General features: G+C 45.4%; 1 protein-coding gene and 1 long non-coding RNA gene across 6 annotated transcripts; one reads left to right on the top strand and one right to left on the bottom strand.

The window, feature by feature from the left end:
- Window positions 1-1,785: 1,785 nt before the first annotated feature.
- LOC147268789 (cilia- and flagella-associated protein 70-like) lies at window positions 1,786-21,884 on the top strand. Of its 5 annotated transcripts, XM_086222770.1 has the most exons (31): window positions 1,786-1,847; window positions 2,041-2,556; window positions 2,633-2,841; window positions 3,850-4,038; window positions 5,054-5,240; window positions 5,613-5,708; window positions 6,175-6,260; window positions 7,421-7,447; window positions 7,522-7,710; window positions 8,248-8,430; window positions 8,765-8,859; window positions 9,538-9,631; window positions 9,747-9,812; window positions 9,972-10,109; window positions 10,364-10,501; window positions 10,867-10,956; window positions 11,105-11,196; window positions 11,922-11,973; window positions 12,081-12,257; window positions 12,333-12,464; window positions 13,009-13,137; window positions 13,496-13,629; window positions 14,448-14,563; window positions 14,888-15,085; window positions 16,511-16,626; window positions 16,956-17,108; window positions 17,523-17,684; window positions 20,119-20,208; window positions 20,381-20,482; window positions 21,307-21,354; window positions 21,737-21,882. In XM_086222770.1, the coding sequence occupies exons 4-31, from the start codon at window positions 3,973-3,975 to the stop codon at window positions 21,860-21,862; spliced, it is 3,282 nt and encodes a 1,093-aa protein (XP_086078896.1). In that variant the 5' UTR covers window positions 1,786-1,847; window positions 2,041-2,556; window positions 2,633-2,841; window positions 3,850-3,972; the 3' UTR covers window positions 21,863-21,882. The 5 variants fall into 5 exon arrangements, with proteins under 5 accessions (XP_086078896.1, XP_086078902.1, XP_086078910.1 ...); XM_086222776.1 differs by lacking the exons at window positions 10,364-10,501; window positions 10,867-10,956; window positions 11,105-11,196; window positions 11,922-11,973 and having other exon boundaries at window positions 21,737-21,881; XM_086222784.1 differs by lacking the exons at window positions 1,786-1,847; window positions 2,041-2,556; window positions 2,633-2,841; ... (2 more) ...; window positions 5,613-5,708; window positions 6,175-6,260 and adding an exon at window positions 6,843-7,309 and having other exon boundaries at window positions 21,737-21,883.
- LOC147268788 (uncharacterized) lies at window positions 20,389-27,138 on the bottom strand. The gene is made up of 4 exons (XR_015119095.1): window positions 26,994-27,138; window positions 22,565-22,715; window positions 20,661-20,710; window positions 20,389-20,532 (listed from the first exon to the last, which is right to left on the bottom strand). It is a non-coding gene; the product is annotated as an uncharacterized LOC147268788 (long non-coding RNA).

The raw sequence follows: 27,138 nt of genomic DNA, 5'->3' as shown, positions 1-27,138 counted from the left end.
TATCTGATCACTTTTTTTAAAAAATTGCAGGTCAAATGAATTTCTAATAATCTTAAAGTTTTATTTGCAAATCCAACAGTTTTCTGGACCAAGCATGGATTCAGTCACGACGGTGGTCACCAACTCTGACATCAAGCTGGTGTCTCCTCTCTTGTGAGAGGTCATCCACCTGTGTGCCGCTGTCTCTGCACCGACACAGCAACCTGGGCTGCAGTGGCACCAAGAGTGGGTCAACAATGAAAGCAGGTTGCCCATGGACAGTGCATCTGCTGCCACCTCGACCGCCAATACCGTTTCAGATGTCATAAGAAAACAGATCATTGACCTTCTGATGACCAGACACCCTCCTAGCCACCCAGCCACTGCCACACTGGGCACAGGTGAAGAGGGTCTGCAGAGTCAGACATGACCTCCTTGTAATTCCGTGGTTGTTTTATGTGTGATTACTGCAGAGACGCTGTGTGGTCTGCTAACAAGTGGACGCTGTCCACAGAGGGCCGTGTGGTCGTCCCACACTCACCTCTCATGCTTTGTATTTAAGACTTTAAGGACCTGTGGTCACCCTGTATTTGCTCTTTATTTTGTTCAGTTATGTATTTTAGCTCTCAGGATTTTAAAAGTAACTGTAATGAGTGTACATTTTTAACATAAAAACTTTCTATAAAAGTGGTTCTTGTGTGTGATCCATCATTTTAGAGTGAGAGGTGACCAAGGAGTGGAAAATGGGGGAAGAGTGCGATGCAGGTTTACTAGAAGAGGCTGTGGACGGGGAAGTTTCCTGTCAGGAAAGAGTGTGCAGAATCACAGGGATACATTTTTAAAATAACATTCAATAGAATTAATCATGTCAGATGTTCCTTCCACAGAGTCACAAGGTCCAAATATACTGGACAAACTTGAGGGGATTTTGATGTTTTTTTTTAACAGAATAGAGACGTTGGGATGGCAGTTTCAAACCTGTACCACCAGGAGCAGGAAGTGGTCCATAACCAGCAACTGGCGGACCTTTCTGACACATCATATGAACAAAAAGATGCAAGAGGCCAGTTGATCTGTTTGAGGGTCTCAAGCAGGAGGAGAGAACTCAGGTGAGGAGCAATTGATGGGATTTTGGAATGAATCCAGAATGGCCAAAGCTCTTATGATGCCATGTCCCCTTGGTGGAGGTAAGGGGATGGAATGAGAGGGTGCTGGGGGTCAGGTTCATAGGGTTAGATCTTTTCTCTTTGCTAATCCTGAAAAATATCAATAAAGTCTTAAAAGAGATGTCTTTGCAATACTAACATTTGCAAGCTTCTGTTTGCCTCCTAGAATTGAACAGTGTTGATGTTTATGGTTGGACAAGTTAAATCAACAATTATGAGACGTCAATTTGTTCTCCAGTGATTCCAAACAGAGGATCCTTGTTATATTTGACCTTTCAGGGCCTGAGTGTGTTTTTCTGGTAGAAAGGTGCTGACAAGGCGCTGGGAAGATGCCAGAGGAAAAACGCTGTGCAGGGGTTTTGTGACACGTTCTGACAACATTTCAACGATGACATATTGACATCATTGCTACTGATGAGAGGAGCATTGCCACTTTACTTTTCAATACTGAATTGATATTCTACTTCCCACAGGGAAAACAGAAATAAACACAAGCCAAAATAGAGGAGCACTGTTAGAAACTGTTAAGGCTGTGACCTCCTGTCCTCCCAGAACCAAGGAGGATGAGGACTGGAGCTCCGCCCACTGTTCCTCCCACCTTACAAAGAGAGGCCTGGATGAGGCCTTCCCTCCTTTTTCCTTTGTCTGCAGACTGGGTGTGTTGGTGCTCACCTGAGTTTGTGACTTTGAGTTTGTTTCATTGTGAGTAAACCCTGACTATTTTATCTGCATTATGATGTTTAAGTTGTTGTTTAGTACATTAAGATGCCTAAGTTGAGGGGTCATGTTTGGTTTATTTGCTTTATGGATATTGTTTCTAGCATGTTGATATTAGAATATAAACTGTATTTCATTTGCATGCATCAGGCATAATTTATCATTTTATTTCCTTTAGAACCGTGGCACTCAGTGGCATCAACTGCTAAACAAGTTGACAATAAATGACAACGATTTATCGAAGCTTCGTTTCCTGGTGGTTTGTGGCTCCAGTCGAATCATAATAGCCAACAAAATCAGTCCTTCGAGCCGGAGACTGAGCCACATTCCATACAGTGACCTAAAATGGCGGATTCAGATCCTGTTGGCATTCACTGTTGGCCCCGATGAACCCAGTGATGAAGCTCAGGCTCCTTCTACTGAGTTTATGGATGGGTACCAAGGTGGAAAAGACTTAACCCAGCCTAACATGCATAAGGCTCCCCTGTACTGTCTCAAACATCACCTAGGCCATCTTCACCTGCTCACCAAACAGAGCCTGCTCTTCCACCTGAACTATCAGTTGCCCCTTTGCTAGCAGTATATCAAGCAATTCCCACCGGGAAAACTCCCGGTAGTCCCGACGGCCACCCCGCCACTGCACACAACCCCACGGCTCATGCAGTGGTGCTCAAAGCAAGAAGACTGCTCCCAGGTCAGCTTCCAGTTTCCCTACATTGTAGGCCTAGGGCCTAGGTAATCTGCATCTATCCATGTTCCTGTCACTTTAGGCAGGGTCCAAGCCTCTGATCAATCTTCATCCATGCCTGGCCAAGCACAGCCCACCTTCACGAGGAGCTTACCACCAATGCCAACACAAACCATGGCACTCAGTGGCATCAGTTGCTGAACAAGTTGACAATTAGCAACAACGATTTATCGAAGCTTCATTTGCTGGTGGTTTGTGGCTCCAGACGAATCATAAGATCCAGCACACACAGTGAGTCCACCCTTCATGCAGCATGAACACTAGCATCTGGGTCATTAAAGGGACGTTCAGTTATTTAGATGTGGGTTTATATGAGACACTGATGCCCAGTCAGTGCAGACCCCTAGGAAGGTGCTGCTGTGGAATCAACACCAGCACAAACATCTCTTACCACCAACAAGCTGCACTTTTAACATTTTGCCGCCATGCATTCCTGCCAGACAGCCATTTTCTTTAGGGACGACTATTCTATCTGAGAAAGGGTCCGAAGAAGACGCCACGCAAAGTTGTAGCATTCACACACATTTTACTGTGGTGCGACAACCACACCCAACAGGTTCAACCAATTTGTGACAGAGCTCCCAGCCAGGCGCAATACAACAACCACAGCGCCACCGAACAGCAGAAACTTACAATACAACATCTGTAACATTTCACATCACTATGTTATGCCCAATGTACGGACATAACTACATTCCTCATTGCAAAAGTGTAGCAAGGTGCAGCTGCAGCCGTAGTACAGCTGGAATGATAGCGTGCACGGTGTACGCAGCTCTGGTTGTACGTAGAACGACAGACATTGTTGGACCAGGGCCGGTTCTAGACAGGCATCTATAAGGGGGCAGACAGAAATGTGAAGGGGACACAAGATGGCAACGGAGGCAGGAAAGGGTGTTGGGGGGGGGGGGGGGGGGGCTGTGGATAACTGTTTTTGTCTTGTAATTGGATTCCACTTGGTCATGTTTACCCTGACACCTGTCCAACTTGGTCCCACCTGAAGGCTGAGAGCTGAGACTGTATCTCGTACCTTTTTGGGCTGATTTTTCTGCTACTGCAGATAATTTTGTCAACTCATAATATATTAATTTTATGAGAATATCAGTGTGTTTTTCTCAACTTCTAAAATTTTGGTTTGAGGGAGCGTTACCCCTCAATCGGAAATCAGAAGTATCAGAAATCTCAGAATCCCATTACATAATTTTGTTTGATCTTCATGCAACTTGTAATTTTATTTTTCAGGTTTTTCCAATCGGTGTCTATGAACGTGTCACCGTTGCCATAGGAACGGGACTCCGTCGGCTATCTACAACGGAAGCTTCTCTTCCCGAATACGTGTTTAACAGTAGCGAGTTTACGATCACCATGGACAAAGACAAAAACAAAACGGAAATCAAAATCAGAATAATTCGAGGAACCAACTTCAGTCCGGTAAGATAGTTGAACTTTTAGAAACGAACAAAATGCTCATTTTATTGACGAAACCAAGGACGAATGTAAATGAGCCTGGATTCTGTGCCTTATTTGCCATTTCATAAAAGGCAGACGTATCACATATCAGAAGCCGACTACCAGCAGCTTTTGTCGTCATGGCGTTTAGAACTCTGTGTAGCTTTAGCATGGTAGCTGTCCGTTTGCTTCCACCTGTGGCTTTGGAAGCGATTCACATTCATCTGTGTGGTGATGAGCGTCAGTCAGTAAATTTGCCCAGACTGTATTCACTTATTTTTGATTTTAATTCAAAAAAATAATTTTCTGTTCTAAATTTTGTGAATAATTTGTGGATTTCAAAACTTCTCCGTGTTATTTTAAAGTGTTTATGTCCTGTGATGCTAACTTTGTTTGCAAGTGTTACATAAACAGTGACAAATTAAAGGAAAGGTCTCAATAAATGTGTACAGAAAGATGTCATGTAGATGCTGCTGGGTTCAATGGTTTCATGAGTAGAATCATGATATGAATTATATGCCATGGTCTTTGAAGGCACCCTTAATAAACACAGAGGTTTTGGACAGCACTTTTCTCCACCATCATCAACTCCAGTAGAGTTCTAGACACTGACTGCATTGAGTCCATGACCAAGGCCCCTGGAAGCTGTTCTGGTGGCTCATGGTGGCTTCGTGTCTTTCTAAATCTTTTAATGTTTTTTTTTAATGCCGGCCTTGAGTTGGAGGCGATTGGTTTTCAGGTTGTCCGTCAGTCCCTTTCTTGTTAGTGCTGCTCACCTGAGGGGATTCCTTCACATCTGCAACAAGCATCACTCAAGAATGAAGTGATAAGATTTTGGTGGCAAAAAGTCAAGGTCACGGTGACAGACACAAAGCCTGGAGGCAAACAGCTGCAGTGCTGTGTTCCTGGTTTCCTCCAATTTGTTAGGTGTCTGTGTGTAGTCAAGTTGTTTCTATAGTGAGGTGTATGACCACCTGATTAGTTCCTCCTCTTCTAGCAGAAGAAAACGCCAGACAGCGTACAAAGTTTTCTTCAGGTGGAGAGAGATGGAACGGTGCTGGGCCAGTCAGACAAGACGCTGGTGGATCCCCTGGAGCTGTGTGCCAACTACAACTTCACCTGCATCTTGCACTGCCAGAATGACATGCTGGCTCTGACAGAACTCAGCCACAAACCAGTGACAGGTAACACAGTGACCTGAGCTGAGAACGCTCTCCTGTAGTTTGATGTCTGAGGTTTCTCAACATGCGGCTTTACTTGGTCTCCTCCATACAGTCGATTGTCTGTTGTGGCTCAGTAGTCAAACGTAGCCTTTAGTCCTGTTATGCTCACATGATAGCTAAAGAAAATGTTACCTGAGTTAAAATGATGGAACAGAGCTCATGTCAGAGTTTTAGTTGCCATGAATTCTCTTTTGATTCCTGGCAGGACAGAAACAATTCCAGTGAATCAGGACAGTGAACAGTATAGTTTCAATCAGGATGGCCGTGTCTTTGGTGAAATAAGAACTGATCTCAGTTCACTGTGTTTAACATGAATGGTTTTGTTGTGGTCAGTGACGGTGAAGCAAGTGCTGATGGAGAAGAGGAAAGCTGAGCCAAAGACGGTGGTGCTGGGCCAAGCTGTGGTGGACCTGCTGCCCCTGATGCAAGGTGCAGTCAGTGCTCGTCAAAACAGAGACTTACCAGATGATGGTCACCACTATGGCCCCCACCCCCCTCCCTCAACCCCACCCCCACCAGAAAACAAAGATTCACACTTTACTGTGTACTATTTGGAGCATTACAGTACCTTCATGACAACTCTTTTATTATTTACGTCTTTTGTTAAAGGAGAGATTTTGTGTATGTGAGTGTGTGTGTGTGTGTGTGTGTGTGTGTGAAGCAGCAACAGTTTTTTAGAATTTCACCTCAGTGCAGAAGTACATTGTCTGTATTATTGTTTTGTCTCACATGTCCACAACCACCAAATCAACAATGTACAAGGAGAGCTTTTTTAAAATGGCTTTGACTGAGCTTCTCTCAGAGAGCCATGCTGCCTCTACTTAGGCCAACCGGGGCGCTCTCCTGACCATCAGTGTGTCAGTTGCAGGGCTGACGTCTATTCCTCCACCTCCAGGTCAGTGCAGCTTCTCGTCCACAGTCCCCCTGCATCCAGTCAGCACCTCAGTCGTTGGGGGATCTTTCCAGGAACTCAGCAGCAAGGTCAGTCAGTAGATTTCTCTAATATTAACGACAGGGACAGAAGGCTCTTGTATGTTGTTGTCCTTGATATTTGCTTGCTGTCATCCTGGGGAAGAACTTTACATGTTTACCTGATAATATGACTTCATTTTAATTACCTGCCCTTAATTTGGGTGGAGTCAGATTTTTCTTAGAATTCTACCCTCTTAATGTGGACGATACTTCCTGCATCCTCACAGGCAGCTTTACTTGTTTGAACCAACTGTCACAGTTCATCCTTAACCATCATCTACAAAATAAGAACAAACACTTTAAAAGTTAAAAGTCTACACTGCCATTTATTCATAATACCATCTAATATTATAATTATTATTATTGTTCAGTAGCAACAGAAGGTGGTACAGACAATTACTGTGTCAGGCTTGGATCAGATTCATAAAGGGTGTCACTGCCATGAGAGCTGAGAGAGACATTAGAGATTTGGGAGGTTGGTTGTTGGTTTTTCTGTGGTCACTGGGTGAGCCAGCATTCTCCTCTGTCTATGACCAGCTGCTCCACCTGCCTCTGGGCTGAGTGGAGGATGAAGCTCTTACTGTGGACACGCCTGTTGTGATGGTGCATGGAGGCTGCAGTGGTAGCAGGAAGAGGCCCTCGTGGGAATCTTATGGCCACCAAGGGGAACTCAGCCAAACCCAATCTTAAAAAGCTGCAATTCCCATGCTATCTTAAAGTGATCTGCCCCTAAATTGGTCTTTCCTGGCCCCTGCTACGCCCTGGACCAAGTACGGTGAATTCAGTTGCATAATTATTGGTAATCCTGCTCACAACCAAACATCAGACGCTGAAAAACATGACCTCCTCAGCTGATACCTCTTGGTAATGACACCCATTCAACCCCAACGATCTCAGCGTTGATGACCAACAAAGGAACAGTGACCATCTTCTGTGGGAAAGCTCTGCAGCACAGCCTTTTACCTGTTAATGATCAACTAAGCACGACCACTCCATGACACTCAGACCTCCAGCCACAGCTCAACACTCTCTTCATGGTCTTTGTCAACTGTCACTGTGTATGTAGCCTGAGACTGATTTCAAACAATCAGTGTCTCTCAGACTGTGGTCATGAATGTGGACAGTTCTCATGTCACGAACTAAAATGACTCTAATTATTTCCTCACCAGTGTATGGAGAGGCTTTCAGAAACTCAGGTAGGAAAATCCATTTTTGGTCGCTTTGATTTGACCTTTTAAGACAAGAAAACTTGAACTTTTGACCCCTTCAGCAGCCGATGCTGGACGTGTCTGTCAGCGTGTCAGAACCTTTACTGACAGAGGCGGAACTCTCCACCTCCAACCTGCTGAAGGTCACCGTGGAGACCGCCTACTCCCTCCCTGACTCGTGGACTCTCCCGGCTGACTCAGCTCCTTCATGCACATACACTGCTGCAATGGAGGTCCCTGTCACTGAGGAGGTGCCTGATACTCTCTACCTTTTATGAGGGATGCAGCTGATATTTAGTGATGTGGACGTATAAAAACAAATTGATATGATATTCATATTTTCATGTCCTGGAAAACACATGGAAATATAAAGTATCAATGTTTTTAATTTCTGTAATCCTGAAAAAGCCATTGAATCATATATTGTTTTTTTCTGGAGAGGAGGAGACTTGAACAGACCTGAGTTGAAATAAATACTGGCCATCAGACTGATTCTGATATATTGAAGCGCTGATTTTATTGTGCAGCCCCGATTTCCTTCCAGGTGCTGAACAGAACCACTTTTATCGGTATAACAGTCATTTTTTATGTAACGACAGCCCTCTGGGGAGAAATGAGAAATTCATAAATGCAGACCTGCTGTATATTAACGCGGTCAGAGATATCCTCTCTAATCAAAGTCCACTGTTTGAATGAAACTGAATTAATTCTGAAGCATCAGACCAACGGTGTCGTGGGGCCGTTGCTTCAGTGTGAAAGGAGCACTCAGCTGCTGTGCTGTCTCCCAGATGGATCAGGTGCTGGTGTTCTCTGAGGGGCAGCTGAAGGCAGGAGGGCAGAGGGAACACACTTGCCGACAGAAGAAGAGGCCCCATCAAGCCCTGCTAGCGCCAGGGAACCACTTCCTGCCAGGCGCCTTTTTCCAGGGAGAGCCCATTGATGAGGAAGATGGCGAGCTAAAGAGCTTGAAGGTACCTGTAAATGTAACCAGGTTAGGGTTAGCGAGAATGTTTTGGTGCTGAGCCAAGATTTGCTGCAGTGTCTCTAGCTGTTGATCCACAGAGATTCTTTATGAGATGTCCTCCCGGTTCCTTTGAACTTCATGGACATGGCCAAGGTTAAACAGAAATGCCATTTTAGTCCCACCAGTTCATCAGGACAGTTGACATTCAGGCTGAGCGAGAGACAGATGAGAGGAGTATTTAATGTGGTAAAAGAATATTTGGTAGGAAGATATCCTGAATAAAGAAGAGTAATACTGTAATAGTAGTAGTAATGAAGCTAATGGTCTGTGCCCCCCAACAGGACCGCGTGTTTCGTAGTGACGCAGAGATCTTGATGAACAGGGTGAGCTGGGACACAGAGATGTGCTGTTTCCTGGATGCAGGAGGAGCTACCAGGTCAGCTTCACCCCCCAACTTGATGCTCCCAGTTGGATCCTAAGAGTCACTCATGTCACCACCACCACCCACTAGCATTCATCTCATTAAGCTAACCAGCAGTTATCTATGGATGCTCTTGTGTAGCTCTGGGTGCAGTCGCAAATTAGCACATTTCCCAAAAGCCAGCGTTTCTGTTGAAGTTGGACCAAAAAAAGCTTTGTAAGGAGAGCAGGGTTTGTATCAAAGGACAAAGAGACAGAATCTCCAGGACAACAGGGTGTAGATGTTTAAGTGTCATTAGCAGGTGAAGTATGGAGGCCTGAATGTGTTGGCAGTGCAAACAAAGAAGCTGCTCAGGTGTTTGTAGTCTCAGAGGCACACCAAGATAAAAGGAATGCAGCTTCCTCCTGTCATGAGGATCGTTAGAAGCTGGTGCTGAGTCTGTGATATGTTTGTACACCCATTTCTTTGAGTCTTCTAGACGACTTTTATCAAAACCAAATGGAAAATAAATGTTATAAACATTTATTTTTAAAAATAGCAACAAATTATTAAAAAAAAAACATCAGAAAGAGTTCTAGAGACTCCCCCAATCAGGTGTGGAACTGCAGAATGTAAAATCCAGGTCCAAAAAAGGTTTTTGTAAGGTGTAAAAACGTATGTCAGTGTTGGTTTTCATGCTGACTGTCATTTCAGGCTGCGTCAGAAGATCAATGAGAGCCGACTGTGGCCACTAGAGGTCATGAGGTCATTGGCTCCTGTGAGGAAGGCTGCAAAAGCTACCAAGCTGGTGAGACAGACACATGACAAATGCTTTTGTGTGTGTGTGTGTGTGTGTGTGTGTGTGTGTGTGTGTTACCATTTAGTTAAATGTAAGAAACACCACAATCCATCCATCCATCCAGGGTCGCGGGGGGGCTGGATCCTATCCCAGCAGCCTTCAGACGAGAGGCAGGGTTCACCCTGGACAGGTCACCAGTCCATCACAAGGCCAACACACCTTGCTTCCAATCACTGCAGCAGTGTTTATATAAAACATTTCCAACTAAATGTCTGCTAGGGAAAATGATGAGTGTGTGTGTGTGTGTGTGTGTGTGTGTGTGTGTGTGTATGTGTGTGTGTGTGTCCAGCTGGATGAGGAAGACCCACATATCCCCTTCCATGGTGTGGCATTTGTGGATATGGGGCGGTTGCTGCTTCCTGAAGTTACCCGCATCCGAGGAGCGTACAGCATTCAGCCCTTCTCTGAAATGGAATTATTAAATAAGGTAAGAGAAACACACATTTGAAAAGACGGACTCGCACAAATGCTTCCTTGTTGATTTATGTTGGAACAGTTTTGAAAATGTGTTTATTAGCTGTCTTACCAAGAGCCTAGGATGAGCAATATTGTCTTTGGAGCAAAGTCTCTGGACGTGTCTCAGTAACTCTGTTGTGATAACCTGATGAAGAGTCTCAGTGGAGGAGTGTTGCTGTCATGGTGCTCCTTCAACTGTCTTTGTCACTGATCTTCTCCTCAAAGACCAAGCGAAGCACCAGTGTGTTAAAGGCTGTTGCCAGCCAGATCGTAGCTCGTGGAGTCTCGGCTGCAAGCTGTGGCAGAGGTGCAGGGGGGAACTGGAAAGGAGACAAAAAGGGAGCCAAGAAGCCGGCCAAGAAGGTTTGGAAGGCTGCTTGTCCTTAAAGCGTCTGCACGGTGCTGGGCAAGTTTTAGATGAAGCTCTACATAAGGGTTTTGTTTCTATGACAACACTGTGATAAATTCTGTGATGGATTAGTGTTGCCCGTGCTCAGTCTGGCAGCTTTAGAGGGAGGTGAGTTCAGAGCCACTCGATAGCCACTGCTAAATATCCAGGCATTTGTGTGGCATCCTCAGACGGGCCTTCCAGCAGAGCTTCAACCTCCTTACCAGCCATAGCAGAAAGAAGTGGTTGCTTTTTTCTACTGCTGCTACTTTTACACAAAATCTTGTATATTAAATCACAATAATGAATTCAAAATGTTGATGTATCTTTGCTGTGTCAGCAACCTGCCGTTCAGAACAGGACAGCTGCAGCCGGCAGTGAGGCCGTCACTGTGAACAAATCTAAGCCTCACAACAGTAATGATGGACATGTAAGTGTTGTAAATCTGCTCCTGTTGAAGTTGATAAGAAACACAGACTTTAGGAACTGTACAATGGGTGTCAACCTCCAGTGCAGCTCAGTACTGAATAGTGCACTATGGATCCCAGCAGGCTCTCATCGTATCCCCTCAATTCCAGATGTACGCAGACGCCAGAACTTATATTGTGATTGAAATCACCTTGGAGAAGCCGCTGGTGCCCAGACCCTCTCCAGAGGAGCTGGCGCGGAGGTAAAATGTTTCCAGGTCTTCTGAGTCTGGGTAAATGGCTGAAATAAGGCCTGTGGCTAACAGGAGCTCAAGATATTCAAGGTTTGGTGGTAAATAACACACATTTGAATTTCAAAGCCTTCTTGGTGTCTTAAAACCAGTTGCTAAGAGAGGGCTGTGAGACTACAGAGGCTGTCCCACACGGAGTCATCATGAAGTCATACGGGGTAAAGAAGTCATGGGTCTGTGCTGTACATTGTTCATGAAAGACTGCATTTGCTGGAGGCTTTAAAAATCCTAAACATGGTGTTCATTTGCAGAGACTGCCTTGCAAATCAAACCTTACATCTCAGAAAGGTTTGCTCACCACAGCCTTTCTTTCCAGCAATGATCCAATCCTAACATCCCACTGGCTTTTGATGGAAGAAACCCATGTGACGCTGACTTCCAGGTTGGGCCACAAAAACGATGTCATTCCTGTGGCACAAAGTCATTCCTGTGGGTGCTCTGTATGAGAATGACAACAGAAATGCCTCTGAAGTAAAATGTTTTGTGGACTCTGTTGATGGGATTTATGAGTCAACTGGAGGTGCAGGTCTAACACCCCGCAGCTGTCTGGTCTGTTGTAGATCAGAGTACTTCACCCCCTGTTGTTCTATGTTCTGTTTCTGACTGGGACTGTGGAACATTATGGGAGTCCTTTTGCCTGGCGGTAGGATGAGTGAAAATGTCTTTACTTCCTGCAGGGTCAAAGAATTGATCCCCATCAGACCGGCCGGTCCCAGCAGAGCAGAAAGAGTAAAACACACTGAGACGGCATCTGAGAACAGTGACACACACATAAACACACAATCACGATGGACCGCGCGCTATTGAACTCTCTCCCCCCGTGTGTTTTCTCGTAGGCGGTGCAGGACTTCCACAATCAGGTGAGTAACGTGGTGAGCCATGTTTCCGAGCAGTACCAGGAATTATTTGGCTCTGGAGGCCAGCTGCCTGACACTAGAGAGCAAATGCTGGCTCAGCTGATGGGAGCGCTCAACATCTCTGGGAGATATTTTACCTTCAAGGAACAGATGAAGGTCTGGTAGACTCTTGACACTCAAGAACCCTGAAATTAGATGCCTCCTCCAGTGACGGTTGCTTCTGATGTATAGCACGCAGTGGTGAGGGTTGTGCGGGACAAGATGCAGCGGACAGAGCCGTTCACTGACCAGCGGGACCTGCAGGCTTTTGTCAGCAAGCTCTATGTCTACCTGGTAGATGAGATGCACCTTGCTCTCAACAAGGTAAGCACACACTGTCCATGGAAAGAGCCGTTTACACCAAAGATTCAAGACCAGACTAAACGCCTCGCAGGGGAAGTGGCAGCTCAACTCAGGCCGACTGGTGGCTCCGCCTGAGACTCAGCCTGTCAAATCTCCAGAGGCTGGTTACACAACACTTGTGTTATAGTGCATGTTTTCCTCCCCTCTTTTTTTACTGTGTTTTTACTGTGTACTCTGTTTTATCAGTCCCACAACTGTTGCTGTAGGAAGTTACTCACTGTGGCTGTTGTCACTCATGCAGTGGAAGCAGCTGAGTGTTGTTGTTATGGTAACAGTACAGTGTCTAGTTCCAACCATGTGACCCGGCCAGTGTCAGACCTGCCTGCACATTGCCAGCAGTCACACATTTGTCCTCATGAAAATCTGAGGTGTGAACTTGAAGCCTGCTGTTTCATGCTTGTATCGGTGCTGTATTTAATGACATCATCCTGATAAAAGAAAACTTGAATGGATGAAATACACCTGCAGAATGAGGTTTTCACTGTGAGCTTTTCCACCTCTTCAGGTTTATTCAGATGAGGTTGAGGATGATTCCCCTGAGGAGATCCAGCTGAGTTCTGAACAGCTCAGACATTTTGCAAGAGAGGCTCAGTTTACAGGGGATTATCAGCTGGCCGCTCGCTACTACCAGGAGGTACAACGCTCACTTGGTACAATTCCTGCTCCGTGCTCCAAATGAAAGGAGAGAATATGTTCTGACAAGATTGACATTTATTTTACGAAGCCTTAAGTAGACTGTGTTTTCTGAATCCTTCTGTTTTGTCTGAGCTATTGATACAGCGTCAAATGGCAACACAAGTGAACTCATGACACTTCACCAATAGACTGGGTCTAAAATCGCACTCTTTAAATTGATTTTGTTGTGTCTGTGGAATTAAAACCAACCCGTAGTAACCAGTAATTCCCATTTTTCACTTCTGAAGTCAGAAATGATGATCCTCTCTATGCAAGAAATGGTGAAATGAACAAAAAGTCAAATGTTTGTCCGTCAGCTGGTAGAGAGGCATCCCAATGAGGCGTCCCACAGGTTTGAGAGGGGAAACCTCTACATGCTGACTAGAGACCACATGAAGGCTAAAGAGTGTTTCCATGAGGCCGTGTCCATCCAGCAGACGCACCGGCCCGGGTCAGTCACAACAAGTTTATTTACTAGAAATAGAGTTTGTCTAAAGTGATGATTATTATGGCTGTGAATCAGGATTATTGATCTGAGAACAAACAGTTATCACTTCAAGGACATTTGAAGATCAGACATGGCGCCATCCTCCAGGAGGCGTATCCTTATATAAGGGACGTGTCCAGCATTTTGGAGTGACAGGTAGTTCTCTGATGAGGAACCACTTTCCACGTTTGTGTCTGGTTTCAAATATGTCACAAGCTCAGTGTTGAGCTCTCTGTCTTCTTCCTCATGTGTCCTCTCACATGTCAACAGGTTTGAGAGTTGCTGGTTAAATGTCCTTCTGTATTTACTGGATCTGCTGATGCTGCTGTGCACATGAGCTGGTGAAAGCTACTGACTGCAGCTGATCTACTCTTTCAAAGTCCTTGTTAAAGACACCATAAAGAAATCACTGGAAAGTTCCTGACCCTTTGATCCTTTTGGAGACTGAAGTCATCGTCAAAGTCATGCTGCTGCTGATCAGACCTGCTGTGGGGGGTCGCTGCAGACCATCTAGAGGAGCAGCAGGATTCCTCCAAAGCTCCCTCAAGTGAAGCAGATGGGTTGTTCATAGTCATGCTCTTTCACGCTGGAATGTTTTCAGTGTCATCTTCTTCATGCTGGTGCTGCTGCACGTCCGCCTCAAGTGTAGCTGCAGCTTCCTGTCTCCACTAAATACTGGGATATTTATATTAAATACCCATCATGGAGACTTTGGAATTTGTTATGTTTAGTTTGCAAAATGTGAAGTGAGACTCAGCCCCTGAATGATTGTGTCTCTTCAGCCTGATGATGTGTGGGGTAGTGGCAGCGATGTCCCAGCATTCTGAGCAAGCGGCCACCTTCTTGGAGCGAGCCACCAGCATAGAGCCGCCCAGTGTGGTGGCCTGGACATTGCTGGGTGAGATGAAAGTCTGCCATTCAGACCCCAACACACCTTTTTTTGTTTAATTTCAATCCAAATTTGATTTCAGACAGTCCATGTTGTTAACATCTTCCTGGGGTTTCTTCATTGATGCACTGTTAAGGATGTATTTTCTTTTAATGTCCTTTCAAAAACAGTAATAATCGCAGAGTTTTTGTCAATTTACAACTCGTGAGTCTAAATTACTTCAACTTCTATTTGTTTTTCAAGCTAAAATGAATAAAAATTCATGTGAGCATTCAAATGAGTGCAGTACAATCTGGAAATACCTCATTGTACATTTATGCATCTGCTCTCCAGGTTTGTTCCATGAGAGCCAGGATGAATCCATCCTGGCTGAGAGGGCTTTCCTCGAGGCCCGACGCCTAAGAAGGGCAGAAGAAACACAGAAGGAGGAGGAAAGAAAGGAGGAGAAGAGGATGACAAAAAAGACCAGAGACCAGGAGGAGCGGGAGGAGTTGGCCCCGTCAGCACGTCGGTCTCCCACCAATGAAGAAGGTGATGATTTACCTGGAGGCAAAGTGAACAAGGGAGGAAGAAGAGTAGAAACATGTTCTGGCTCCTCCTACTAGTCTGGTCACAAGGGAACAGAAAAACCTCAAACAAACAGACATCTTTTTCTTTCTGGTTCCAGTTTTCCTTTGTCCCAATGGACATGCAGCAGTGAAAGAGAGAGGGCTCCTCTTCTACTAATGACTGCATACGCTCATTAGGAGGTAATTAGCTGGAATAAGTAGAGAATCAGCTAATTACCTCGTTAACATTTCAATTCAAGAGGCATTGTTGAAATGTCTCCACTGTTACATGGGACGTCCTGGCCTCCCTCCCATTTTATCTTTCCTGCTCCCACGCTGCTGTGTTACAGGACCAGCTGTGTTGTTAGCATTAGCAGCAACAGGGAGTCAGTGGTCTTCAGTGGACCCTGACCTGTGACGGAGTCAGTCAATCAGTCACTCAGTCAGTCAGTCAGTCAATCAGTCAGTCAGTCAGTCAGTCACTCAATCAGTCAGTAAGTCGCCCCTGACTTCTCTCAAGGCTGCTGCCCAGTTTCTGAGTCAGACAAGTAAAAGTACTCTAAAGCTTCATGGCCAACCAACCAAAGAGGCACACCAGAACAAACAACTGTGTACTTGTACTACATGTGAACCTGTGGAAATTTCACTCACCAAACAAACCAACGAACCCTTTGGTCCTAGTTTAGAGCTCTGTTTAGGGACCCAGAGTGGCTCGCAGTGCTTTTGATTTACAAAATTAAAACTTTGACCTGATTCACTCCTTATAGGCATTTGGAGTATTAAGTATTCTTTTTTTTCAACAATACTTCACCCCAAAGCTGATCCATGCTGGTCAAGTACACACAAATACTGTAGGTGTTACGAGGTCATCGTAGATGTTTTTCCCCAGCTGCATTTCTACATTGTGGATCCAGAAAGAGCCAGCCATGTATAGTTAGCTTCAAACTGATAGCGGCTGGCTGCTACCAACACCTACAGCAGTAAAACTGTCACTCAACTCATTGTTAGTGGATTACTGAGCAGACGGGTGGATAAAGACGTGGATTCTACTGGACGATGCACTGGAGAGTTTGTAATCTGATGTTTCTGGACCGTCTTGCTGCCGTTAGCCTTTAGTCACCATTGGCTTCAATCTAAATGTACATGAAATGCAAAAGACAGATTTTGAGTGAAGCATCTCTTTCAAGTGGGACGAGGTCATCCACAAGATGGGTTTAAGTTAGAGGCTCATAAATGAGTGTAAATGAGTGTGCTGTCATCATCAAGTTCACTTGGGAACTCTCCTCAAACTGAACATGAACTGACTTGTTCAAGTCATCTGGAAGTGTTGTTGTTATTTGCGAGGGTCGACCTGAAGGCCTGTGAATTTGTCCCTGGAGCCGTTGGTGTTACAGTCTGTGTGTCCCAGTCCCAGACCCAGAGGGTGGAGACCTGGACGCCCCAGAGCCTCAAGCACAGAAGAGCTACACTTCCTCTATTTATGCAGAGACCCTCCAGTTCCTGCTGCAGAACAACGCCCTGCAGGTAACCAAACCCATGTCAGCTGCTCACCAACCTGCTGGACTCACACTGGTCCCATATGAAGTGAGCCAGAGGGCAGAAGTCCTCAGTGACTAAGAGTTGCTTCTACTGAGGAAAACACATCCATTTCAGTCAATGATTCATCATGGAAATGAAAAATCCTATCAATGAAGTCTGGTGTCCAACTGAGCAGACAGACGATTCTCAGATGCAAGACCGTTTAAAACACAGCAACTTCTTCATTCTTAGATAAATATCTACATGTTCCAACAAAAACAAAACAGTTCCAATGTGTCTTGGTTGGTAATGAACTTGCTCCATTGTGTTGTCAGATGGTGGAGAAGGCCTTGTCCCATGAGCTGCAGAGTTCAGATGGTGGTCCAAGTGTTTGCTACCTGCTTCATCGGGCCCATCTGAAGATGCTGAAAGCTGACTATTGCAGTGCCATTGCCAGCCTCAGAGAGGCGCTGCTTTCCAAAGACCAGGTACTCCCAGTGGTGACTGCTAGCTGCAGGATTCCTTGTTCCTGTATTTGTACTCTGAACTGTTAGACTATTGATAATGATGCTCACCAAACACATACTTTTATAATTCCTGCTCATTTACTGTAATTAGATGACGTAATTACCCAACCCTCCAAATAATAAGAAGGTCGTTAGTCCAGGTCCCTGAGTGACAGCAGGAGCGTTTCTATTGATGCTAACTTGCTTGTATCTTAGACGTGGTGTCTTAGAAGGCAAACGTTCTCTCAGTGAGTCCTGGTGGACGTTAATGAATGAGACACAACCCTGTTAGTTTCTTTGGTCCTGGTACTGAGAATGTGAGCAGCCATGCAACCGTATGGTAAACCAGGCTCTACCAAACCTGCTGAAACTCATGTGGTGTGGACCTGTGAGCAGGATGCAGACGTGTGGGCTCTGAACGGCCACTGCCACTACCTGGCCGGGCTGTTCACTGAGGCCAGGGAGAGTTACGAGAGGAGCCTGAGCTTCCAGCAGCAGCCGTCAGACTCTCACCTTGTTCTCCTCCGCCTTGGCTCCATCTGCCTCCAGGAGGGGAAGGTCAGACAGATGTACATAAATATGTGTGTGTGTGTGTGTGTGTGTGTGTGTGTGTGTGTGTGTGTGTGTGTGTTTGGATGTATATATATATATATGTGTGTATGTATATATGTATGTATATTAGGGTTCTTCAAAAAAATTAAATTTTTTCTATTTTTGTATGCGACTGCAAAGTTTCAGATTCCTTTTGTCATGAAAAAGTCAAAAATAAGCATCACTTTGACCCGGGAGGCCAGGCAGTCCGGCCCCAAGAGGCTTCAAGTTTTCTTAGGCATGAGCAGCCAAAAGCGTCATGAAAACAGCTTTTTTCAAGACCATTTTTCATGATAACTGCTGATATACAAGACAGAGGAACATATTTGGTAGCAATATGAAGCATTTTAATCACTCTTGAGCCACAAACCAGGAATACAAATAATTTACAAACATCCAGTTGTAGGTCAAATAAAACATGCTGACCTACTTCCTGAGGAAGGCACCACCTGTGGTTGTCTAGTTTCACCAGGACTGCTTGAGCAATGTCAGGATCAGTTTTCTTGAAGTGCAGCATGTCCTTGAAGAACTGCAGATCCTCTACCGGAGCATCAGGGGTGAATGTTGAGTTCATCCACATTGGTGTGTAGAATAATGACAGAAATTTGATGAGCTGTTCTAACTTTGTCCCAGTCTCTTTATCACATGCTAGCTGCCCAGAAAACATCACCATTTTCATAGAGTAGATGTTTCTGGCCATCCACCTGGCCTGGTGGATGGCTCCTGGCCGACTCCCATGGATCCCAGGAGGAGGTGTGTCCCCAAGAACTACCACTGTCAGCTCAGCCATCTCCCGGTAATCAGCTCTGGGTGGCCTCTCCCATCTCAGCATCTCCTGTAGCTCCAAACAGTACACTCTCTTGTCACTGAGCCATTTCCCTCTGATGGTCAGGATTTTAGGGGAATCGGTGCTCAGGCCAGTCCATGCCTCCCTGAATAGCTTAAACCAGGGGTTTTCTGGGCTCTTGACCTGACCAAACAGCTTCTCCCAGACAGCACCAACCAGCACTTCCAGGATGTGGTGCCTACATGCCAGGTAGAACACCTGTCTGTCCAGTTGTTCCTCCAGAAGCTTGGCAGCACGACGGTGTCCTCCACTGTTCCTGGACGTGGTGTCAAATAGGAGGGCAGCAGTCACTCCAGTAAGTCCCCACGTCTCCAGCAAGTCCATGGAGTCCTCTGCCTGCGCTGTTCCCCTTGAGCTGTCTATTATTGGCACTCCCAGTAGTTTTCCTTCAATATGATCTGGTGGCCCGGAAACCAGCACAGCAAAAGTCTCTGATGTAGTCCCAGGCTCACTGCCCAGGATGTCTGGTAACATCTTGCCATCCCAGTGAAGAGCAGCATGCTGTGGAGGGTCCTCACAAAAGGCTGCCATGTACTCCTCGCTGATATGGTACCTGGCCAGCATCCTGTTCCTTCTTGTTGTCCAAGCAGAGATCACAAACTTGTTCAGGTCTCTCAAATTAGGTTTGAAATACTTGAAAATATGAGGTTTTTGTGGGAAAAAAAAACAATTTCATGAATATTTTAGAATTTTGTGAAAGAATAGACAGTAAATGACATTCTTTGTCTTTGTTACACCATTTTGAGGCAATAAAGTGAGGTTTTATGAAAGAAATCTGGTATATACATGTGTTAAACATGCCATTACATGACGCTTTTGGCTGCTCATGCCTAAGAAAACTTGAAGCCTCTTGGGGCCGGACTTCCTGGCCTCCCAGGTCACAGTGATGGTTATTTTTGGCTTTTTCATGCCAAAAAGCATCTGAAACTTTGCAGTAGCATACAAAAATAAAAACAAATTGTAAAAATGTAGCTGCACGGTGGTGCAGTGGTTAGCACTGTGGCCTCACAGCAAGAAGGTTCCGGGTTCGAGTCCCAGCTCAGGCACGGGATCTTTCTGTGTGGAGTCTCCATGTTCTCCCTGTTCCTGTGTGGGTTCTCTCTGGTACTCCGGCTTCCTCCCACCATCCAAAGACATGCAATTGGGGACTAGGCTGATTGAATACTCTAAATTGACCGTAGGTATGAATGTGAGTGTGAATGATTGTTCGTCTCTCTATGTTGGCCCTGCGATGGACTGGCGACCTGTCCAGGGTGAACCCCGCCTCTCGCCCGTTGACGCTGGGATAGGCTCCAGCCCCCCCGCGACCCTTAATGTGTAGGAATAAGCGGAAGATGACGATGGATGGATGTAAAAATGTATATATGTGGATGTATGTATATATGTATATGTGTGTGTGTTTGTGTGTGTGCGCGCGCCTGTGTGTGTCTGTGTGTTTGTGTCTGTGTGTTTGTGTGTGTGTATGAAGCACTGTAACTGTGTGGATGAGTGTAACAGCAGGCTTCAAGTGAAACCATATGATCATTTGGATCTTTCTGTTCTGATAACTTTCAGTCTGATCAAGCCACAGCCACCTACCTGCAGGCTTGTCAACAGTCTCCATCCTGTCTGACCTGGCTGGGCCTGGGCATCACCTGTTACCGGGTAACCACCCCTCCTGCACCATGACGATGGAAATGATTACCATAGTGCCCAGGGAGATGAAGGATTTTTGTTGGTAAACCTGGTGTGTGTGTGTGTGTGTGTGTGTGTGTGTGTGTGTGTGTGTGTGTGTGTGTGTGTGTGTGTGTGTGTGTGTGTGTTTGTGTGTGCGTAGCTGGGGGAGCTGTGTGTAGCTGAGGAAGCTTTGATGGAGGCCAACCGTTTGAACAACCAGAATGCAGAAGTCTGTGCTCACTTGTCTCTCCTCTGCCTCAGGGTGAGTGATGATGAGCTTCCAGACCAGTAGAGCAGCTCCTCAACATTCCACTGCAAAAAATGAAAAATAGAACAAAATGTTCCAAATAAAGTCAGTTTTGCAGCAAATCTGGGGACAGAGCTTCAGGTCTTCACTCCTCTGTGGCTGCCAGAGTCACACAAACATGGCAGGCACTCACATGTCTGACCCCCACTACGTCCTCTCCAGTTCTCAGAATGACCAGCGTTCCTGAACACAAACACAACATCAAACATGTCCACAATTCTAGAAGGACATTGATGTCAAATGATGGACATAAGTGATCCAGAAAATAAGGATTAGTCCTGCAGTCGTCACTCCCACCTGTTGTTTTGCATGTCACAGCTGATATAGCATGAGATATTAAAAATATATGGAATGACTGAAAAAACCAAGCCCACTTGTGCCCCTCGTCACTCAGAGGAACCACACGGGAGTCGTGAGGCTCTGCTCAACACTGCCTGATTTACTTTGGGTCTGGCTGGTCTTGTTGGAGGGACAATCTGTGCTGTCTGGTTGTCTTCTAGTTATTAAATGTAGTTCTCTGGCTCCAGTGGTGGAGGTCAAGCGTGACTAAACGGTGGCAGTCTGGGTCCTGCATGGTCAGTGGTCTTCAGTGGACCCTGACCTGAGACAGAATCTGTCCACAGTCACCAGTCGTTTGATTTCAGAGACTTTTGTGTTTTTGGATGAAATCCAGCTTCAGTGGAACTCTCAGATCAGAGGCCAGCAGCAGCGGTCCAGTGGCAGTGGTCCCAGAGCAGAGAGAAGCTCATGATGACACTGTTTGCTCTTTTATGTTTCAGTCTGACAGACAGGAAGAAGCAGACCTGTTCTTCAAACGCGCCAAAAGGGTGAGTTGGCCTGACGTCATGACTGCATCAGACTCTGCACGCTCAGGGACCATTTTATCCTTCATTGATAATTAGAGTGTGTCTCTGTTCTTGAGGCATCAGATTATTTTGAGAAGCAAAAGGTTTGGTTCAGGAACAACCACATTGGCTCTGCATTCAAGAAATGTTGAAGGTGCAGTCTGACTTGGAGCTGTTCTGATCCAGATTGCTGGCCTTACCTGGCCCTTCATCTCCAACGTCCCTGACCACAAACTCGTCAGCCACACAAACACAACTGACATCTGGACAACATGAGTTCTGATGAGCCCCATTGTTGAGGTGTCATCATTCTTCATCCGCTCCTGTGTGAAGGGAACATTTGATGTGTTTTCTTGGTTTACAGTTCAACCTGCAGAACAGTTCACTTGTGGAGGAGGTGAGAGAGCTGCAGGATCAGGTCCACCGCCGTCACCTCAGGGCTCGGCTCAGAACCAGGGCTCAGAACAGCAGGGGCTTGAATAAAAAATAACTGAAAAAGATCAATGGTGTGTTTCCTCTGGGGTCCAAACTAAAACCTTCAATCATGAAGTTCCAACTTTGAGGTGATAAAAGGTCTGTCACGATCCCTGTCTCGTGCTTCCTGCTTTATTTTGTAGTCATGTCCTGTCTTCCTGACCTCCCTCCTGTGATTACCTCATGTGTCTCACCTGGGTGATTGCACCACCTGTGTCTCGTTTCCCCTCTTGTATTTAACCTGTGTCTCCTTAGTTCCTGGTTGGGTCATTGTCTGCGTTTGTCGGTGTTTGCTGTTTTCATTTGTCATCATTTGTCGTCGTCACAGTCACAGTTTTGTCTCGTCTCGTCAAAGCCTCCTGCCTCACGTCAAGCCTCCGGCCTCAAGCCTCCGGCTCCTAATAAACCTCTTTTTGCACCATCCCTACTGTCTGCACTTGGGTCTCATCTTCCCACCAAACACCCCGTACGTGACAAGGTCTCTCCAGAATTTGTCACCATCCTCTCCAGAAGGGAGGAGGATTTTACTGTGGATTTGATGGGTCCTTATTTCCTGTGTTCATGTTTGATTTGATAGGATTTGTAACGTGCTGAGACATGGAAAGTATCTTCTGTCGAACAGTGTTTCTAACATCAAATACATCAATGTATGAATGAATTTGTAGTAATTGATACTTCCCTCTACATCTCCAGTACCATAAAACTAGGATGTACTCACCAAATGTACTTGTTGTGCCTGTGGTACTACACATATATTGGACTCATGCTTCTGTGTGGTAGTGACATCACTGTGTGCTCTGGGCGAAGATGTCCCGCAGCCACGGTGAGTCCTCGTAGAGGCCAGGGTCCCCCAGATACTCCGAGGTCCTCTTGTAGAGGTAGAAGTACAACACAGAAGCTGTCAACAAATATTTCAGGAGGTTTGCAGATTTCCAAAACATCAAAGTGCAGGAAAGTCAGCGATGTGGCTCATTTAAAGCTGCAGGAACGATGTTGATGGTATTAATCGGTGCTGAGCTCTGAGCCTTTGAAAGTATTTTTGGACAGTCGCCATCACGACCTGGACACTAAGTTGATGAGTGTTTTGTTAACCTGTCCACTGAGGTGGAACCATCCTGGGCAGAAGGAGAGGCCAAAACTCCTCCTTCAACACTGTTTGAAACCTGAACCAGGCCTCAGTAAAGTACTGCTCTCTCTCTCTCTCTGTCTCTCTCTCTCTCTACCTGGGGACATCTGGTAATTTACAAATTGCTCCTAAAAAGCTGTCAAAACTGCAAATCAAAGTTTCCATCTGGAAAGAGAGAGAGAAGGCGTGCAATTCCAACAACAAACACTGAGATGCAGATCAGCACAGGACGTCTGTGTTTGGCAAAATATGGCAGGAATTTGGAATTTTTACTTTCCAAATTCCAGACACGGCGCATTGGCACCAGATGAAGATCGCAGGCCTCCCCTGCAATGACTACAATCCTAGAGGTCCCAGGTGATAGGAATCCTGTACAAACAGGGTTGAAGTTGGGATTCAGCACTTTTGGTTTGAAAGACTTCTATTTCCCAGGATGCATTGCCAACCAATAGTATTGTCATATTGTTGCTAGGAAACATTCCTTTGAGCGTTTGTCAAAATGGCAAAACCCATCAGCCAATACATTTAATAGGAGTTTTCTTCCAGTGAGGACCAGCAGGGCCAAGAAGCTCAGAAGTGCTCCTGACTGAATGGTCTTCATCAGACTGCAGTGTTCAGGACTGACTGATGCATTCAGCCACAGCTCAGCTTCCAGTCTTGAACCTGGGTTATTCCTCTGTCACAGCCCCACAGGCTGGCCGGTGCACTCTGGTAGGACAGAAGAATGGAAACTTTACTCTTTTGTGAAAGCAGAAAGTTTGAATTGGAAGAAAGTTGAAATCTGGAACTCCAAATAGTTTCCATGCAAAAGAAGACCCCCCTGTTCAGGCCTTTGTCAATGGGGCTCAGCCTTTTGGTTTGACAGGAACATGCAGGTAGGATATTAAAACCAGCATGAAGGCTCTCACTGAGAACTGTAGGCCTGGTCTGTGTTTGAATAGGTCCGCCTTTGTTGACCCTTGGGTCAAGAACACAGTGTCTTGTTATTTGTTGTCATTTGCTCCATAAACTGTTCCTTCAGCTCCTAGGTTTTCTTGGCCCTCTCAGGTTGAAAGGTTGCTTTTCCTTTTTATGTTCAGTTGGCGCACCATCTTTTGTTGACTTGTTGAATCTTGTTCTGATGTTATTTTCATTGCACATTTTGATCCTTTCATTTGAAAGAGCCCTTAGTTTGTTTTGTTTGCTTCAAATATTAAAAAAGAAATGAAAAGACCAGCAAATATGAAGCTTCAGTGGAGAATCATGGTTGGACTGTGGAGCCACAAAGGCGCTGTCACACTCACCAGCCTCTTTGGGACTGGGAGGATTTGGGGCTCCAGGGCTGGAAGGACCATGCAGCCTTTTCTCTCCTGAGAGCAGGGACATTGCTGTGGACACTGGAGGAGATGGCAGGGGTCCCATGTTGTAACCCTGGACTCCTAACATCCTAACCCTACCCCATGATGACATCTGGATCTCTCAATCATCTGCAGGGGAGGTCTTGATGTGGACTTGGCTGGCGACCACATGGTGACGCCTGACAAGCAGGAACTGGCCAGAAGGCAGTTTGAGCCACTTCCTCCCCATCTCACCCAGCTGCCTGTCTCTTGCTCCAGTGGCCAAGGTGGCGTGAATGGCCAGTGTGATCGGCTCTCCAGGATACACAGTGACATGAGCCAGCTGGGCCAGTTCAACCCCAGGAGGGGAGGTCCAGAGGATCACGGAGGGTTAAGTTGACCTTCAGGTGGTGGACCGGGACCCCAGGATGGACCCTCACCCTAAACCTGACCCCCCCATGGACTGAGCTCTGTGCAGGGATGGTGGGTAGAGATGAAGATGCACACACAGCTGTGCTGGGACTACCTGGTCCTGGTGGGACCGACTGGTCCTTCTTAGCTGTGTATGATGGTCACGCAGGATCAAGGGTTTTGAACCAGGAGGTTAAAGACCACCACACGCTGACTGTCTAGGCTGAGCTTTCTATATTCAGTGGTTTAATGTGTCTGATGTCATTTTCAGTCCAGTTGCTTATTTGAACTGTTGATGTGTGGCTCTGTTGGCCTGCTGTCCCTATGTGGTCTGCCCCTGGAGGGTCCACAACCAGAGGTCTATTTTCTGAAGTTCTCCTTTTGTTCCCCATTAGAAGAGAGGAGACAGAATTAAGATGAACTTTATTTCAAAACAAACTGGAAGGGAAAAGTTGACTCACTTTCTTTGGTTGTTTTTTTTTTATTGAATCTCACTGAGATTTAGTTTTTTTTTTCCTTTTTTTTATTTTGAAAGTTCCTTCAGTTGTTTGTTTGTTTTATTAGTTGACTTTTTATCCTTTCATTCCAAAGTGCTTTTTGTTGTTGGTTTTAAATAATAAAAACATTTTCAGTGCTAATTGGTAATAAAATGTTGAATTTGTAGTGTAATGGTTTAATGTATGTTTTTAATATCAATGTTTTTTATACAAAATGTTTCTTTAAATAAATGTTCTTCATTTAACGACGTATTCTCCCCTTTTTATCCCTCTTAATTGTTCATTCAGTTTCTCCTACTATTTATTCCAGTTTTATCTCTCAGTTGTGAACTTTCTCTCTGCTCTTGGTCCAGAGAGAAAGCACCAGAGACTTGTGTTTGCTCCAGGTTCAGATTTAGGAAGGTTTTTGCTGCGTTTTGCTCCCAGAATTCAGCTGAAAGCTGAGGCAACTCTCCCAGGGCTGTTTGGGCCCAGAAAGTCCAACATTACCAAGCTTGGTGTCTCTGGAAAGGTCAGACTTCACCTTTCCATTGAGTCAGAGCTCATTGACATGGGATCATGCTAGCTTTGAATATCAAGTCATACATGTGGACGAATCCAGACAGAGAATGAACTCCAGTAGGTTGATATCTGGAGGCTTCACCAACCGTGGTACGTGACACTCAGACTCTCACAATCAGACAGACAGTGAGAGATGGTGGAAGATGTGGTTCAGCTGAGATTATTGACCTCAACTGATGAAAGATTCCCACCCAAGGGTTTTCATTAGTAACAGGGACTTTGTGAGGCCAGATAGAAATTATGATCCTGACTTAAAGGGACTCAGACCTCCAGCACAAGTTCAGTGCAGTGACTCTCTGCACATGGAGCCCAGTAACAGACACACTAAAGGTCACAAGGTCACTGTAAAAACACAGCTCCTAATATGGAAGATAAAAGCAATTTATTTTGTGTTATCAAGGAGTTTGGGTCTAAAACCAAACCTGAAAATCTTGTCTTCTTATTTCCATCATCACTCACCAAACAAATAGAGCCTTACAGTCTGACTCCTCCTAACAACTCCCCCTGCACAGCCACTTTGTTTCAGGTGCTGCCTCTTGCACCTGAAACAAGTTGTGTTAAGTTGTGTTTGCTTCTTTCCCAAAAAAGCTTCCTACTTTCCATGTGATTCAATAAAATAGCTATTTAAAGCATCTGGTGATTGGAAAAGCGAGTGAATCCTAAATGTAACACTTGAGGAACGTCAGATATTCTTCCGTGATTCTCAGGTATTTGTTGAGCTTTATTTGCCTATCAGACGCAGTCAACGCGAGACTACAACTTTTACATGCGTAGAAGAAGAAGAAGAGGATGACGAACTCTGGTTGCTATGTTCGGTCTCCAAGCGCGTCATTCGCGATACGACACGACCGTTAACAAACGTCGTCACGTGAGCAAAGTCGCAGGTGCGTCAGTTCGCTCTCAGCTGCTGACAGACATCTTTACACAAACCTCACTTTTTCAAGCGAACAGAACGACTTTGAGAGGAATTTCGTGGCTTCCAACATGGCACCGGTGAGCTTGATCATGTTTTGATGAAATTCTGTGTTTTTATGTTGATTCGTTGTTTCTGTGGTTTGTTTCTCTGTTCCACTGTCGAGGCTTCGAAATTGTTCATATTCGCCGATGCGCTTTCCTTGGAATATGAAGGCTTTTTTTGTTTGAAACTCAAGTTTTCTGATAAAACATGAAATTCTTGAATGTGAAAGTTATTGTCGAAATAAGGAGTTCAGTTTCTGCTGAATGAGTGGAACCTACCGTTGAAGTGCTTCATTCAAGCTAGCAGCTCACTTGTTGGTAGACCAGTCCAAGTGAATCCGCTCAGGCTTGATATTGGTCAGAAAATCAGCTTCAGTTTGAGAAGGTTTAGGATTTGTTTGTCTGATAATATTTGATGCTGCAT

This window comes from Aulostomus chinensis, chromosome 2 (assembly GCF_037954235.1).
Source record: "Aulostomus chinensis isolate RoL2024-O1b breed Wild chromosome 2, RoL_Achi_v1.0, whole genome shotgun sequence".
NCBI lineage: Eukaryota > Metazoa > Chordata > Actinopteri > Syngnathiformes > Aulostomidae > Aulostomus > Aulostomus chinensis.
The sequence above is the reverse complement of the archived record's forward strand: the minus strand, read 5'-3'. Positions and strand labels throughout refer to the sequence as shown.

What these genes read in the sequence shown, in the direction of transcription:
- LOC147268789 (XM_086222770.1), top strand. Translation starts at nt 3,973, where the DNA reads ATGGACAAAGACAAAAACAAAACGGAAATCAAAATCAGAATAATTCGA. An exon ending in CAGCCACAAACCAGTGACAG is followed by an intron (nt 5,241 to 5,612) that starts GTAACACAGTGA and finishes TGTTGTGGTCAG; the next exon opens with TGACGGTGAAGCAAGTGCTG. An exon ending in TCCAGGAACTCAGCAGCAAG is followed by an intron (nt 6,261 to 7,420) that starts GTCAGTCAGTAG and finishes TTTCCTCACCAG; the next exon opens with TGTATGGAGAGGCTTTCAGA.